This window comes from Triticum dicoccoides, chromosome 7A (assembly GCF_002162155.2).
Source record: "Triticum dicoccoides isolate Atlit2015 ecotype Zavitan chromosome 7A, WEW_v2.0, whole genome shotgun sequence".
Classification (NCBI taxonomy): Eukaryota; Viridiplantae; Streptophyta; class Magnoliopsida; order Poales; family Poaceae; genus Triticum; species Triticum dicoccoides.
In genome coordinates this window covers 618,660-635,628 of record NC_041392.1, presented here as the reverse complement: position 1 = coordinate 635,628, position 16,969 = coordinate 618,660, and the positions used below count along the sequence as shown (strand labels likewise).

Here is a 16,969-nt window from a genome sequence, read left to right as displayed (position 1 = left end):
GGACTCGGAACACTCCCTAAGATGCAGAGTTAGGGTTGTAGTCACATAGTAGCACTGTGTTAGAAAATTAGAGTTCATCAGGAAAGTCAATAATGTACAGCTATGCTTCTGCTACTAATCATGTTGTTTTGCGAGCCATGGTCCTAGCTGTATGTACTGAAATGAGTCAATGTATAATGTTCGATCTTCAAGTAATTCATTGACTGTGATTTTCTCAAAGTATGACTGAAATAAGTCAATGTATAATGTACTTACTATATAGTAATGTTGAAAGACGACGAAATGCTCTTACTATATGATGAAAGAATTCATTGACTGTGATTTTCTCCAAGTACGTCAAGTCGGTTGTTCCCGTAAAACAGAGGTTGCCTAATTAAATGTTCTCCTCTGCTCTGCTGCTTACTTGAGTTGTGAATATTCTAGTGTACTGACCGACTCTGGAGAAAAAGTGTAAGATTTTTTATGGGATGAAGCTGTGGTACAAAACAATGTGTGCAGTCAGGTGTGTACCCCTGAAGCCAAGATTACCAAGGAGTGTGTCCTGTTGGAAATTAAGAGGCCAACCATGGTGAAGGAGTCTGTCCGAAGAGAAGATAAGCTTGAACGGAGCTGATAAGATTCGGCAAACCACTCATCTATATCTCGTCCAAGAAAATCGGAAACCAACGCACACATCCATCCGTCAGTAGATTCATCCATCACGTAGCACACATCCATCCATCATTCATCCACGCACACAGCAAGGAGAAACCCGTAGGCCATCGTGAGATTGCATCTCACGGAGGCGCTCGGCTGCAACGGAGTCCCACATCCATCACAGCAAGGAGGAGAAGAAGAAAGAACGTCAAGCCCGCTCGAGGCGACACGCCGACGGACTGGACAACCAGGCCATGGATATGAAGCTTGTCTTTCCTACTAGTAAGGCCCTCGTTTAGCTAACCTCCCTGCTTTTTATTTTCTCTCGCGCAGTTAGCATGCATCAAGCACAAAACCGTTTCGTTGGCCAAGGGAGCCTCTGATTCGATATGACTCGATCGGGAGCAGCCGGAGCTGTCCAACGACGAAGCCCAGGTGCTAGCAACCCGCGGGAGTAATTAACCGGGAGCACATGTCCGTAGTGTCGCCGGTGCACATGTCACACTTTCATGCAGCACCAGCCCAAGGCGACGCGGCCTCCACGACGCCACCTTCCACGGCCCCGTGAGGCGGCACGTTTGCCTTGGCGGACCGCCAAATACTTGGCGTCTAGCCGAGACGAGGTGCCAACCACCTCGGCCACGCCAATGTGAGCGCGCGTCAGTCTTTTTATACTGACGCCGGTCTCTCCAAACTATTACTCCCGCAAAGCGTAGCCCCTTGAACACCCCGATGAAGTAACCGGTCGTCGAGAAGTCTAAGATGTACTCCAATGCCGCCAAGACCGACAAGGCACGACGGCGAGGGCGGGCGTGGCCACCGCAAAGGCCACGCTACTTGCGGCGCGTGTACCGACGAGGACACGGACTTTGTCGCCGCCCACACACACCACTGTCATCATGCATGGAGAACGTGAAGCGAAGACGACCACACGGCTTAATCGGAGGTATCCCGCGAAGCAACCCACGGGAGTAATTAACCGGGAGCTTTCCGAGGCCCCAAGAACCAGGAGACCGCAATCGCCACAGTCAGGCTGGCCGCGCTAGTAGGCCACGGAGCGCACTTTTTGTTTACTGGATCTTATAATTTTGTTTCTCCAATGAGATTAATGAAATACTCGTTTCCCGTATCCTTTTTGTGTGCTACGGTACACTGGCGCACCCGCATTTTGTTCTTTTCTTCTTTCCCGGCGCAAGAGAGAAAAACACTCCCCTTCCCCCTCGCGGAGTCCTTAGATATTTTTCCCATGTCAAACACTATAGTAGTCATATATATATGTTAGATCGATTGGGATTATAATTATTAGCGATCAAATTAGTGTACTTTTTCTGCCAAGATATTTCGGTGTTGAATTTTTATCTCTTTTAGTTGTGGAGTTTTTGGTTATGTCTGCAATTCTTATTATATTATACGCAGTTCATTGTTCTCAACTTCTTCGCGTTCCCTGACTAATACAAAATATGTCGGCCAAAAAACCCTTCCCTATGCATGCATATACTACATCAGAAGTGAGGACGGTGGATATTAGGCTGCCCGCAATGACAGTATCATAACTAGTAGCATGCATGTAAAGGCCCTGTTTAGGATAAAGGAATTTTACAGGGAATCATACATATTTCGTTTCTCGTGAAAAAGGAAAGAGGGGTACACTTTCATTAGCGAAGGCAAACTTTCCATCTATTTCACGGAAAACGAAACATCCGCCTAGACCTAAGGGAAAGGCATGTGAAACATAGTCGCCGCTCCTCTCTCTCTCTCTCTCTCTCTCTCTCTCTCTCTCTCTCCAGCCCTCCAGAACCAATGGACCGCCCTCGGCTGGTGAATCCACCCTCCTCCGCCTCCCCATCTCCGCCCTCAAGCCCCTTCATTGATACAAGGGTTTGATGAACAGAAATTTGGGAAAGTCAAGAAATCTCCCCAGAAGGTAAGCTTCCAAACCTTATTGATTTCTTCTCGTAAAATTACTAGTCCTTGTTGATTTCTACTCCTAGAAATTACTTCTACTTCAGATTTGTAGGAATATAAAAAAACGAAAAATGGGCCACAGATTGAGAATGTTTAGATGCGTATAAGCAAATATAGATTAATTATTCCGTGTTTAAGTTGTTACACAGAAAGAAGTACTTCTACTTCTTCATGGTTCATGTACGACATATGGATGCGAGATTATTTAACGTGGTCCCTCTTAGCTACTCTTTTCCCATGAGAGGTAAAAGTGTATAAAATATCTAAGCCGTTGATTTCATTAAATAGTGGGAATAGCTCTTATCATCTTACCTCTTAGGCTTTGTACAATGGAAGGTGCTTAGAAAAATAAACCGGGTTTTTCTGAAGCATCGGTGCCTATTTCTACAGGAGAGACGCTTAGTTAAGCGTCTATCTTGTACAAATAAGCATCGGTGCTTAAAAAAAGTCTGGTTTATTTCTCTAAGCACCTCCCATTATATAAGGTCTAATGTGAAAAGAGGGGCTAAGAGGGACCATGTTAAAATTGCTGGACATATGCTAGCAGGAAGTGATGCTGCTCTGTTAGGTGAGTGCATGGGTAGCTAAACAATGTATCTGTACAATGCTTGACTAAACATATACGATGGTTTTGCATTTGTTACTACTGCCTGCTATGGAAAATGGCCTGGACTTCCTGCTAGCATGTACTACTACTACTACAGCATATCCATTTTTTCAACTTTTTTCTTCTTCTTGTATTTGTGTTCCCAGTTTTTTTTTTGTTTCGCGAAGAGTATTTGTGTTCACAGTATCAATCCAAGGCGCTGCTAATTGTGTAAGTATGCGTCCTGTGTATACGCTCGATTGGGGCCGGAAGGAATCAGCCGCCTCTTGCTTGTGCGAGCACACCGTTGGAAAGTAGTCGACGGCTGCGTCGTCAAGGTCAAGATATAACTATATTTAAAAACCTATATCCTGGTCGACTCTCCATTTGGGTGGTATCATGTTAGTTTCACCAAGCGGATGGATATAGGTAACGGCTGTACCTACTTTGTCTTTTGGGGTGGCATATATGTTTAGCTTTATCTTTATTGACGACAAGATTGTTGGCCCAGTCCCGACGCCGAGTACTTTTCGGCAACGGTGATACGAACTATGACGAAGCGAAGCGACACTGACTGACTTGGTTCCTGCCCTAAGCTGGCTCGATCCGTCCCGATCGATCAAAGCTAGCACAGCTAGCTACTTAGCCCGGCGAGTTGCACACGTACACAAATCTCCTACACAAGCACGCACGTATACAATAGCTGAATCAATCGCTGGATTGAATCACGCCCGAAACTAAACACACACGTACGCACACGTGAAGATTGGCTGATTGCCAAAGGCTCGTATCGAGCCTTGTATATATTGATTCAGCTCACGGTTTTAGAAAGTTTACAGGGGTAGTCAAGTATATATACTAGTAGCTAACCTATGTCTACCAGCAATTCTACTCGGTAATGACTTTGAAGCCAACACGGACTCGTGTAACGTACACGGAGCCGGACACGTTGCATACTATTCATGTTTAACTCCAAAAAAGACTAAGCTTCGAAGCTTGTGAGTTGTGATGTGGCTGCCACCCAAATGGAGAGTTGTGTTGTGTGTGTGGCTCCACCCCAACCTTACATTTACTCCAATCCACGGAATTAAGGAGAGGCTTCAGGCTCAAAACAATATGCGGAAGAATTAATTTTCCTAGCCATAACGACAAATCAAAATTTAGCATTGACCGCGAGTGAGGCCGTGCAGGTGTGAACGGAACACGTGGCGCTATTTGCTTCAGTGGATGCCACCTAGCAAGCAGAGGACCAACTAAGTTTGTGTGTTCCGCTTCCACGATTAATTTTCTTGTAGCCAATTGAAATGTATTGTCGCAATGTTTATACACTGATACGCTTTATGCGCCATACTTAGACCATAAATCGTTTTTATAGTCTTGAATATCCAATTGTTCTAGCAGTTGGATCTTTGGAAGACAAAACTCATAACTAATTGTATTCCCTTTTTGGGACGGTAACTTGTCCACGTGGGCATGCGATTGCTCTTGTCTTATATAGGTCACCTTCTCAAAGAGTTGGAAACCATTGTAGGATGTTTTTTTTGGATTCACGTGCCTTATCTGCTCAAAGAGTTGCCAGCCATTGCAGGGTTTTTGAAGTCACAGGGCTTGTCCTCTCGGATCTTGTACTGGTGGAGCTTGCACTTTGTACATCCATATTGTGAGCTGAAATTTCACTGGAATAAGAGATAAGTGAGTAGATCAAGTCAGTGCTAAATAATACTTTCAAAGAAAAACAACAAAACAATAATATGAGAGAAATATCTCACACTAGTTCACCGAAGTTTTGCTTTGGTGGCATGTCCAGCTCATCTAAGTTTCTCTCGAACATTTCAAGAACTCTTGTTATAGTAGGGCGATATATAGGTAATACTTGTATGCACCACAATCCCACTAAGGTCATTTTTCTTGCTACCTCCGCAGTTTCACTTGTTATATCACATGCTTGCAAACCTTCGTCCTGAGCAAAATGATCATAAATCCAATCTGGGAAATACTTTTCACTAGACTTTGCAACAAATGATTTTACGTTTCTCCTTCCTCCGACCATCTCCAACAGCATCATTCCATAACTATAAACATCTGACTTGGTTGAAACCACTCCGAAGGTTCGAGAGTGAACTTCTGGAGCGATGAATCCAATTGTTCCTCTAGCACCGGTCATTGCAACATTGCTTTCTTTTGTATGACACAATTTAGCTAGACCAAAATCAGCAATTTTGGGGCTAAAATCCTTGTCTAGAAGGATATTTTGTGGCTTGATGTCGAAATGTATGATGCGTGTATTACAACTATGGTGCAAGTATTCGAGGCCACGAGCAATCCCGATTGCTATTGCATAGAGCTTATCCCATCCTAAAATTTCCTTGGGGTCCTCTGAGTAAATGAACTTATCCAAGGAATTGTTGGACATGTACTCATATATAAGAGCTCGTTTTGATCCCTCCAAACAGAACCCAAACAAGCTAACAACATTAACATGAGAAGTCCTGCCAATGCTCATAACCTCATTCACAAACTCGCCCCCGTTTCCTTTGCATTCATGCAAGAATTTCACTGGTACTAGACGGCCATCAATTAGGGTTCCTTTGAAAACCACACCATAACCACCTTTTCCAAGCTCATTGCTGCGAGAGGATGTTATCTTCATTACTTCTGAGTATGTGTATCGTTTTGGAGCTAGGGATCCATACGATGCAATCATGGCCTCGTAATTATTTTCATTGTTTCCACCAGTCTTCTTGCAAAGGAGAAACCATAGTCTTCTTCCTTTTCTATGACATATCAGCACATAAATACACGAGAATAGCAAGGTCGCAGCTGATGATGTCAAAACTGAGAAGAAAGCATATGTTAGTTCCTTTTGTAAACTAGAGGCTATAGTATAGTAATTAAGTTTCCAAGATCATCAGTAGTTTAAATTTCTGTTTATGCGACGTTGTGTGGTGGCAAAAGTATTAACAAGCTAAATTCCATAAATTCTTGCATTAGGGCATCTCTAAGTCTGACCTCTAAATCGGACACCGTATCTGTCCGCGGAACGGTGGGGACTAGTCCACGGAGAGTGACGCGGGAGCCATCCAACCCTTAATCACAAAAATCCCCGTTTGTCCGGCTCGGAGGAGAGAGGAGAGGAGGGATTGTGCATGTGCTTGCTTTTAGTGAATATGTGTGTGTGGTGTTGGGAGGAGAGAGGGGAGAGAGAGAAAAAGAGAGGACCACATAGCCCCCCCCCAACCACACATACACACAGTTATAGACGTCTGGACCGCTCCATGGACCAAGTGGTCCTCATTGGTTGACAAAATTTGACTGGAAATTATAATCTAGACATATACCAGAGCTTTGAGGGTCTTCTTTGGAGATGCCCTTATGCACAGACCGAGAGCCGCTTGTCTCAACTTTGCAGGTGGCTGCTTTTGGTGAATATGTGTGTGTGGTGTCCGGTTGAAAGGAGAGAGGGGAAAGGGAGAGAGAGAAAAGAGAGGAGGACCACGTTCCAAGCCGAAGAAGGGTCAGGTGTGACAGGGGCTGTCTTGAGAGATGAGAAGGGGCGCTTTTAGCAGCACAATGCAAATTTATTCAGAACGCAGAGGATGTGATGACAGTGGAAGCAATGGCTATGCGTGACGGTCTAGTTTTGGCAAATGTTATTGGCTTTAGTAGGATTGAAGCAGAGTCTGATTCTCTCGCCGTGGTGAATTATTGCCAAGGACGGAACCAATGGTGGGATCTAGCAGCGGCGATTTTTGCAGAATGCATAGATTTTGGCAACGTTAGTAGGAAAGGTCATCTTCAAGCATTGTTTTCGTGATGCAAATTCTGTAGCACATGAGCTAGCTAATTTCAGTTTTCGTAATAAGTGTGATGATGGTTGGACTAATGAGCCTCCTGGGTTCTTAATTTGCCAACTAGTAAACAATGTAACTGTTTTTTAAGTTAATAAAGGTAGACATGATGGCCTTTCCTCCAAAAAGGAAAAGAGAGGAGGACCACGTGGTTGTTTTTTGTTGGTAAAGTGGATGTCCAAGCTCCCGCATAGCGCCCCCCCCCCTCCCCAACCACACACACACAACTTCCTTCTAGTTTACGAGAAAACAGACGTCTAGACCGCTCCGCGGAACAAGGGGTCCCCATTGGATGCAAAAGTTGCCCAGACATTATAATCTCGACATATACCGGAGGTTTGAGGGTCTTCTTTGGAGATGCCCTTATGCACAAACTGAGAGCTGTTTGTCTTAACTTTAAATTTAGAATCAAGTTTTAATGATTATAGGCATGATAAATTTTCAATTTACTATTTCACCATAGAAAAACACTATTAGTGGACTACTGGTATTTAAATCCTTTGTTTGTGAAAAGATGGTGAAAGTTTTAGCATACCTATTATCATAATCTTTGTGACGGCCCTCCTGGTACCTAGAATATGACATAACATTTATGAGTAAAACCTCAATTGTCCAATAATACTACTCCCTCCGCTCAAATTGAGCTGCCTAAACGTCTTATATTTAGGAACAGATGGAGTACATTGGTTGTTTTTTTTTCAAAAGAAAGAGATAGGCGTAGTTTATGGATCTTCGATATTTTGCGAATGAAATATGTATGGAAAAAATAAATAAATTCCAAGATATGAAGAACATAGAACATGGACTACATATGTGACTTTCTTTTGATCGAATACAGGTTTGGCAAAAAAAATACAGGTTTGGCACCAACTTCCTCAGCATGCCCGGCGAGGACTCTCAGTTGTGTAGTTGTAGTAGTAGTTGTATGTATATCATGCCGTCGCATGGTTTTGAATGGAATTAGTTATCATGAAATGGCTACTATGGTTGTTGGACATGGAAATTGGGGTATGCGCGGGCTTTTGACAACTCATATTAGCAGCCGTTGATGGTGGTGTTGAGAAGAAATCATGTGTCCAACACGCGGAAGGCAAGAGGGAGAAATTGTAAATAACCTATTTTACGAAATGAAAGACCTCCATTATTTGCCTGTGGTACCTAATAAACATAAAAAGATAAGTGGAATCTTTTTACAAGGAAATTCAAATCAACTGACCTCTCGTACTAGCTGCTGGTCCCACGGCCACGGGCCCGGAGGATCCGGTGTTGGACGGGAACCTGGAATCTCTGTCATTGAAGAACTGGAATAGTTCGGACCTCAAGGTGCAGCTCGGACCAGCCAGCCTCGCGCCCCGCGTGTTCCGCAGGAACGTGGTCCGCCACATGCCCATGAGGCCTTGTAGGCAGTTTCGGCACTGCGGCCGCGACAGGTCCGCCGCGCACTGCGCCGCCTTGTAGATCGCGTGGAACCCCGGCTCGGTCCCTGCCGAATACCCCATGGCGAACATCCTGGAGGAGTTGTCCACCGCATATTCCACCGTGGAGCTGAACAGGTCGGTGACGGCCCAGTCATAGCCGACGACGTCCCCGTTGGTGATACCTAGAGCGCTCACGGACAATACCACGCCGGAGTTGCCGTTGGGGTCCAAGAAGTTGTGGTCGGCTAGGCGGACATAGCACTGGTCGTAGCAGAGGGCCACGTCCCTGCTGCGGTTGCAGGCTGTGGCCGCCTCGTGACCAGCCCAGGTGATGCACTCGTAGCACATCCTGGCGCTGACGTCGCCTCGGCAGAGAATCAGGGCCCAGGCAGTGTCCGGCGCGGCACCGAGGGATCCTTTGGCGAACAGGGACGGCGACGAGGAGGCGTTATGGCGGAGGGTGCCGAGGAGGAGCTCTAGTGTTGGAAATATGCCCTAGAGGCAATAATAAAAGCGTTATTATTATATTTCCTTGTTCATGATAATTGTCTTTATTCATGCTATAATTGTGTTATCCGTAAATCGTAATATATGTGTGAATAACAGACACCAACATGTCCCTAGTAAGCCTCTAGTTGACTAGCTCGTTGATCAACAGATAGTCATGGTTTCCTGGCTATGGACATTAGATGTCATTGATAACGAGATCACATCATTAGGAGAATGATGTGATGGACAAGACCCAATCCTAAACATAGCACAAGATCGTATAGTTCGTTTGCTAGAGTTTTACAATGTCAAGTATCTTTTCCTTAGACCATGAGATCGTGTAACTCCCGGATACCGTAGGAGTGCTTTGGGTATACCAAACGTCACAACGTAACTGGGTGACTATAAAGGTAGACTACGGGTATCTCCGAAAGTGTCTGTTGGGTTGACACGGATCAAGACTGGGATTTGTCACTCCGTATGACGGAGAGGTATCACTGGGCCCACTCGGTAATGCATCATCATAATGAGCTCAAAGTGACCAAGTGTCTGGTCACGGGATCATGCATTACGGTACGAGTAAAGTGACTTGCCGGTAACGAGATTGAACGAGGTATTGGGATACCGACGATCGAATCTCGGGCAAGTAACATATCGATTGACAAAGGGAATTGCGTACGGGGTTGATTGAATCCTCGACACCGTGGTTCATCCGATGAGATCATCGTGGAGCATGTGGGAGCCAACATGGGTATCCAGATCTCGCTGTTGGTTATTGACCGGAGAGTCGTCTCGGTCATGTCTGCTTGTCTCCCGAACCTGTAGGGTCTACACACTTAAGGTTCGGTGACGCTGGGGTTGTGAAGATATGAATATGCAGTAACCCGAATATTGTTCGGAGTCCCGGATGAGATCCCGGACGTCACGAGAGGTTTCGGAATGGTCCGGAGGTAAAGAATTATATATAGGAAGTGCTATTTCGGCCATCGGGACAAGTTTCGGGGTCACCGGTATTGTACCGGGACCACCGGAAGGGTCCCGGGGGTCCACCGGGTGGGGCCACCTATCCCGGGGGGCCCCATGGGCTGAAGTGGGAGGAAACCCAGCCCATAGTGGGCTGGGGCGCCACCCCCCTAGGGCCCATGCGGCTAGGGTTGAGGGGAAACCCTAGAGGGGGCGCCCCTTGCCTTGGGGGGCAAGCCCCCCACCCTAGGCCGCCGCCCCCCCTAGTAGATGCCATCTACTAGGGCCGGCGCCCCCCCCCTTGGCACCCCTATATATAGTGAGGGAGAGGAGGGACTTCATACCTGAGCTTTGGCGCCTCCCTCTCTCCCCGTTACGTCTCTCTCTCGTAGTATAGGCGAAGCCCTGCTACTGTGACGCCCTGCATCCACCACCACGCCGTCGTGCTGCTGGATCTTCATCAACCTCTCCTCCCCCTTGCTGGATCAAGAAGGAGGAGACGTCTCTCGTCCCGTACGTGTGTTGAACGCGGAGGTGCCGTCCGTTCGGCGCTTGGTCATCGGTGATTTGGATCACGTCGTGTACGACTACGTCATCACCGTTCTTTGAACGCTTCCGCACGCGATCTACAAAGGTATGTAGATGCATCTGATGACTCGTTGCTAGATGAACTCCTAGATGGATCTTGGTGAAACGAGTAGGAAAATTTTTGTTTTCTGCAACGTTCCCCAACAGTGGCATCATGAGCTAGGTCTATGCGTAGTTCTTCTTGCGCGAGTAGAACACAATATGTTGTGGGCGTAGATTTGTCAACTTTCTTGCCGCTACTAGTCTTTTCTTGCTTCAACGGCATTGTGGGATGAAGCGGCCCGGACCAACCTTACACGTACGCTTACGTGAGACCGGTTCCACCGACTAACATGCACTAGTTGCATAAGGTGGCTGGCGGGTGTCTGTCTCTCCCACTTTAGTTGGAGCGGATTCGATGAACAGGGTCCTTATGAAGGGTAAATAGAAGTTGACAAATCACGTTGTGGCTTTAACGTAGGTAAGAAGACGTTCTTGCTAGAACCCTAATTCAGCCACGTAAAACTTGCAAACATCAATTAGAGGACGTCTAACTTGTTTTTGCAGCAAGTGGTTTGTGATATGATATGGCCAAAGTTGTGATGAATGATGAATGATCTATATGTGATATATGAGATGTTCATGCTATTGTAATAGGAATCACGACTTGCATGTCGATGAGTATGACAACCGGCAGGAGCCATAGGAATTGTCTTTATTCTTTTATATGACCTGCGTGTCATTGAGAAACGCCATGTAAATTACTTTACTTTATTGCTAAACGCGTTAGCCATAGTAGTAGAAGTAATAGTTGGCAAGCAACTTCATGGAGACACGATGATGGAGATCATGATGATGGAGATCATGGTGTCAAGCCGGTGACAAGATGATCATGGAGCCCCAAGATGGAGATCAAAGGAGCTATGTGATATTGGCCATATCATGTCACGTTTATTATTTGAATGCATGTGATGTTTATCATATTTTGCATCTTGTTTACTTAGAACGACGGTAGTAAATAAGATGATCCCTCATACTAATTTCAAGAAGTGTTCCCCCTAACTGTGCACCGTTCCGACAGTTCGCTGTATCAAAACACCACGTGATGATCGGGTGTTTTATTCAGACGTTCACATACAACGGGTGTAAGACAGATTTACACATGCAAACACTTAGGTTGACTTGACGAGCCTAGCATGTACAGACATGGCCTCGGAACACAGAAGACCGAAAGGTGGAGCATGAGTCGTATAGAAGATACGATCAACATGAAGATGTTCACCGATGTTGATTAGTCCGTCTCACGTGATGATCGGACACGGCCTAGTTAACTCGGATCATGTAATACTTAGATGACTAGAGGGATGTCTAATCTAAGTGGGAGTTCATTAATAATTTGATTAGATGAACTTAATTATCATGAACTTAGTCTAAAATATTTTACAATATGTCTTGTAGATCAAATGGCCAACGTAGTCCTCAACTTCAACGCGTTCCTAGAGAAAACCAAGCTGAAAGACGATGGCAGCAACTATACGGACTGGGTCCGGAACCTGAGGATCATCCTCATAGCTGCCAAGAAAGATTATGTCCTACAAGCACCGCTGGGTGATCCTCCCGTCCCACAGAACCAAGACGTTATGAACGCTTGGCAGACACGTGTTGACGACTACTCCCTTGTTCAGTGCGGCATGCTTTACAGCTTAGAGCCGGGGCTTCAAAAGCGTTTTGAGAGACATGGAGCATATGAGATGTTCGAAGAGCTGAAAATGGTTTTTCAAGCTCATGCCCGGATCGAGAGATATGAAGTCTCCGATAAGTTCTTCAGCTGTAAGATGGAGGAAAATAGTTCTGTCAGTGAGCACATACTCACTATGTCTGGGTTACATAACCGCTTGTCTCAGCTGGGAGTTAATCTCCCGGATGATGCGGTCATTGACAGAATCCTCCAGTCGCTTCCACCAAGCTACAAGAGCTTTGTGATGAACTTCAACATGCAGGGGATGCAAAAGACCATTCCTGAGTTGTTCTCTATGCTGAAATCAGCGGAGGTAGAAGTCAAGAAGGAACATCAAGTGTTGATGGTCAATAAAACCACTAAGTTCAAGAAAGGAAAGGGTAAAAAGAACTTCAAGAAGGACGGCAAGGAGGTTGCCGCGCCCGGCAAGCAAGCTGCCGGGAAGAAGCCAAAGAATGGACCCAAGCCCGAGACTGAGTGCTTTTATTGCAAGGGAAGCGGTCACTGGAAGCGGAACTGCCCTAAATACTTAGCAGACAAGAAGGCCGGCAAAACAAAAGGTATATGTGATACACATGTAATTGATGTGTACCTTACTAGTGCCCGTAGTAGCTCCTGGGTATTTGATACCTGTGCAGTTGCTCACATTTGTAACTCAAAGCAGGGGCTGCGGAATAAGCGGAAACTGGCAAAGGACGAGGTGACGATGCGCATCGGGAATGGTTCCAAGGTCAATGTGATCGCCGTCGGCACGCTACCTCTATATCTACCTTCGGGATTAGTTTTAAACCTTAATAATTGTTATTTAGTGCCAGCTTTGAGCATGAACATTGTATCGGGATCTCGTTTAATTCGAGATGGCTACTCATTTAAATCCGAGAATAATGGTTGTTCTATTTATATGAGAGATATGTTTTATGGTCATGCTCCTATGGTGAATGGTTTATTCTTTATGAATCTCGAACGTGATGCTACACATGTTCATAATGTGAGTACCAAAAGATGTAAAGTTGGTAATGATAGTCCCACATACTTGTGGCACTGCCGCCTTGGTCACATAGGTGTCAAACGCATGAAGAAGCTCCATGCAGATGGACTTTTAGAGTCTCTTGATTATGAATCATTTGACACGTGCGAACCATGCCTCATGGGTAAGATGACCAAGACTCCATTCTCAAGAACAATGGAGTGAGCAACCAACTTATTGGAAATCATACATACTGATGTGTGCGGTCCAATGAGTGTTGAGGCTCGCGGTGGCTATCGTTACGTTCTCACGCTCACTGATGATTTAAGTAGATATGGGTATATCTACTTAATGAAACACAAGTCTGAAACCTTTGAAAAGTTCAAGGAATTTCAGAGTGAGGTTGAGAATCAACGTGACAGGAAAAATCAACTTTCTGCGATCAGATCGTGGAGGAGAATACTTGAGTCACGAGTTTGGCACACATTTAAGAAAATGTGGAATAGTTTCACAACTCACGCCGCCTGGAACACCTCAGCGTAACGGTGTGTCCGAACGTCGTAATCGCACTCTATTAGATATGGTGCGATCTATGATGTCTCTTACTGATTTACCGCTATCTTTTTGGGGCTATGCTTTAGAGACTGCCGCATTCACTTTAAATAGGGCTCCGTCGAAATCCGTTGAGACGACACCGTATGAATTATGGTTTGGGAAGAAACCTAAGCTGTCGTTTCTAAAAGTTTGGGGATGCGATGCTTATGTCAAGAAACTTCAACCTGAAAAGCTCGAACCCAAGTCGGAAAAATGCGTCTTCATAGGATACCCAAAAGAAACTATTGGGTACACCTTCTACCTCAGATCCGAGGGCAAGATCTTTGTTGCCAAGAATGGGTCCTTTCTCGAGAAAGAGTTTCTCTCAAAAGAAGTAAGTGGGAGGAAAGTAGAGCTAAATGAAGTATTACCTCTTGAACCGGAAAATGGCGCAACTCAAGAAAATGTTCCTGAGGTGCCAGCACCGACTAGAGAGGAGGTTAATGATGATGATCAAGATACTTCTAATAAAGCTCCTACTGAAATTCGAAGGTCCAGAAGGACATGTTCCGCACCAGAGTGGTACGGCAACCCTGTCTTGGAAATCATGTTGTTAGACAACGGTGAACCTTCGAACTATGAAGAAGCGATGGCGGGCCCGGATTCCGACAAATGGCTGGAAGCCATGAAATCCGAGATAGGATCCATGTATGAAAACGAAGTATGGACTTTGACTGACTTGCCCATTGAACGGCGAGCCATAGAAAATAAATGGATCTTTAAGAAGAAGACAGACGCGGATGGTAATGTGACCATCTATAAAGCTCGACTTGTCGCTAAGGGTTATCGACAAGTTCAAGGGGTTGACTACGATGAGACTTTCTCACCGGTAGCGAAGCTGAAGTCCGTCCGAATCATGTTAGCAATTGCCGCATTTTATGATTATGAAATTTGGCAAATGGACGTCAAAACGGCATTCCTTAATGGTTTCCTTAAGGAAGAATTGTATATGATGCAGCCGGAAGGTTTTGTCGATCCTAAGAATGCTGACAAGGTGTGCAAGCTCCAACGCTCGATTTATGGGCTGCTGCAAGCATCTCGGAGTTGGAACATTCGCTTTGATGAGATGATCAAAGCGTTTGGGTTTACGCAGACTCATGGAGAAGCATGCGTTTACAAGAAAGTGAGTGGGAGCTCTGTAGCATTTCTCATATTATATGTAGGTGACATACTATTGATGGGAAATGATATAGAACTCTTGGACAACATCAAGGCCTACTTGAATAAAAGTTTTTCAATGAAGGACCTTGGAGAAGCTGCTTATATATTAGGCATCAAAATCTATAGAGATAGATCGAGACGCCTCATAGGTCTTTCACAAAGCACATACCTTGATAAGATATTGAAGAAGTTCAATATGGATCAATCTAAGAAGGGGTTCTTGCCTGTGTTACAAGGTGTGAAATTGAGCTCAGCTCAATGTCCGACCACGGCAGAAGATATAGAAGAGATGAGCGTCATCCCCTATGCATCAGCCATAGGTTCTATTATGTATGCCATGCTGTGTACCAGACCTGATGTAAACCTTGCCGTAAGTTTGGTAGGAAGGTACCAAAGTAATCCCGGCAAGGAACACTGGACAGCGGTCAAGAATATCCTGAAGTACCTGAAAAGGACTAAGGAAATGTTTCTCGTTTATGGAGGTGACGAAGAGCTCGTCGTAAAGGGTTACGTCGACGCTAGCTTCGACACAGATCTGGATGACTCTAAGTCACAAACCGAATACGTGTATATTTTGAATGGTGGGGCAGTAAGCTGGTGCAGTTGCAAGCAGAGCGTCGTGGCGGGATCTACATGTGAAGCGGAGTACATGGCAGCCTCGGAGGCAGCACATGAAGCAATATGGGTGAAGGAGTTCATCACCGACCTGGGAGTCTTACCCAATGCGTCGGGGCCAATCAAACTCTTTTGTGACAACACTGGAGCTATTGCACTTGCCAAGGAGCCCAGGTTTCACAAGAAGACAAGGCACATCAAGCGTCGCTTCAACTCCATTCGTGAAAATGTTCAAGATGGAGACATAGAGATTTGTAAAGTACATACGGACCTGAATGTAGCAGATCCGTTGACTAAACCTCTCCCTAGAGCAAAACATGATCAACACCAGAATTCCATGGGTGTTCGATTCATCACAATGTAACTAGATTATTGACTCTAGTGCAAGTGGGAGACTGTTGGAAATATGCCCTAGAGGCAATAATAAAAGCGTTATTATTATATTTCCTTATTCATGATAATTGTCTTTATTCATGCTATAATTGTGTTATCCGTAAATCGTAATACATGTGTGAATAATAGACAGCAACATGTCCCTAGTAAGCCTCTAGTTGACTAGCTCGTTGATCAACAGATAGTCATGGTTTCCTGGCTATGGACATTAGATGTCATTGATAACGAGATCACATCATTAGGAGAATGATGTGATGGACAAGACCCAATCCTAAACATAGCACAAGATCGTATAGTTCGTTTGCTAGAGTTTTACAATGTCAAGTATCTTTTCCTTAGACCATGAGATCGTGTAACTCCCGGATACCGTAGGAGTGCTTTGGGTATACCAAACGTCACAACGTAACTGGGTGACTATAAAGGTAGACTACGGGTATCTCCGAAAGTGTCTGTTGGGTTGACACGGATCAAGACTGGGATTTATCACTCCGTATGACGGAGAGGTATCACTGGGCCCACTCGGTAATGCATCATCATAATGAGCTCAAAGTGACCAAGTGTCTGGTCACGGGATCATGCATTACGGTACGAGTAAAGTGACTTGCCGGTAACGAGATTGAACGAGGTATTGGGATACCGACGATCGAATCTCGGGCAAGTAACATATCGATTGACAAAGGGAATTGCGTACGGGGTTGATTGAATCCTCGACAACGTGGTTCATCCGATGAGATCATCATGGAGCATGTGGGAGCCAACATGGGTATCCAGTTCTCGTTGTTGGTTATTGACCGGAGAGTCGTCTCGGTCATGTCTGCTTGTCTCCCGAACCCGTAGGGTCTACACACTTAAGGTTCGGTGACGCTGGGGTTGTGAAGATATGAATATGCAGTAACCCGAATATTGTTCGGAGTCCCGGATGAGATCCCGGACGTCACGAGAGGTTCCGGAATGGTCCGGAGGTAAAGAATTATATATAGGTTGTTGTTGTTGTTGTTGTTGTTGTTGTTGTTGTTGTTGTTGTTGTTG

General features: G+C 45.3%; 1 protein-coding gene across 1 annotated transcript in view; it reads right to left on the bottom strand.

Moving 5' to 3' along the window:
• Window positions 1-4,952: 4,952 nt before the first annotated feature.
• The window catches only part of LOC119329760 (LEAF RUST 10 DISEASE-RESISTANCE LOCUS RECEPTOR-LIKE PROTEIN KINASE-like 2.5), a 41,631-nt gene continuing 29,614 nt past the window's right edge, over window positions 4,953-16,969 (bottom strand). The window contains exons 2-4 of the mRNA XM_037602855.1: window positions 8,252-8,948; window positions 7,571-7,606; window positions 4,953-6,022 (exon numbers count right to left, since the gene is read on the bottom strand). Of these exons, the coding sequence (XP_037458752.1) occupies window positions 4,953-6,022; window positions 7,571-7,606; window positions 8,252-8,948 (1,803 nt within the window). The remainder of the gene's footprint in view (window positions 6,023-7,570; window positions 7,607-8,251; window positions 8,949-16,969) is intronic.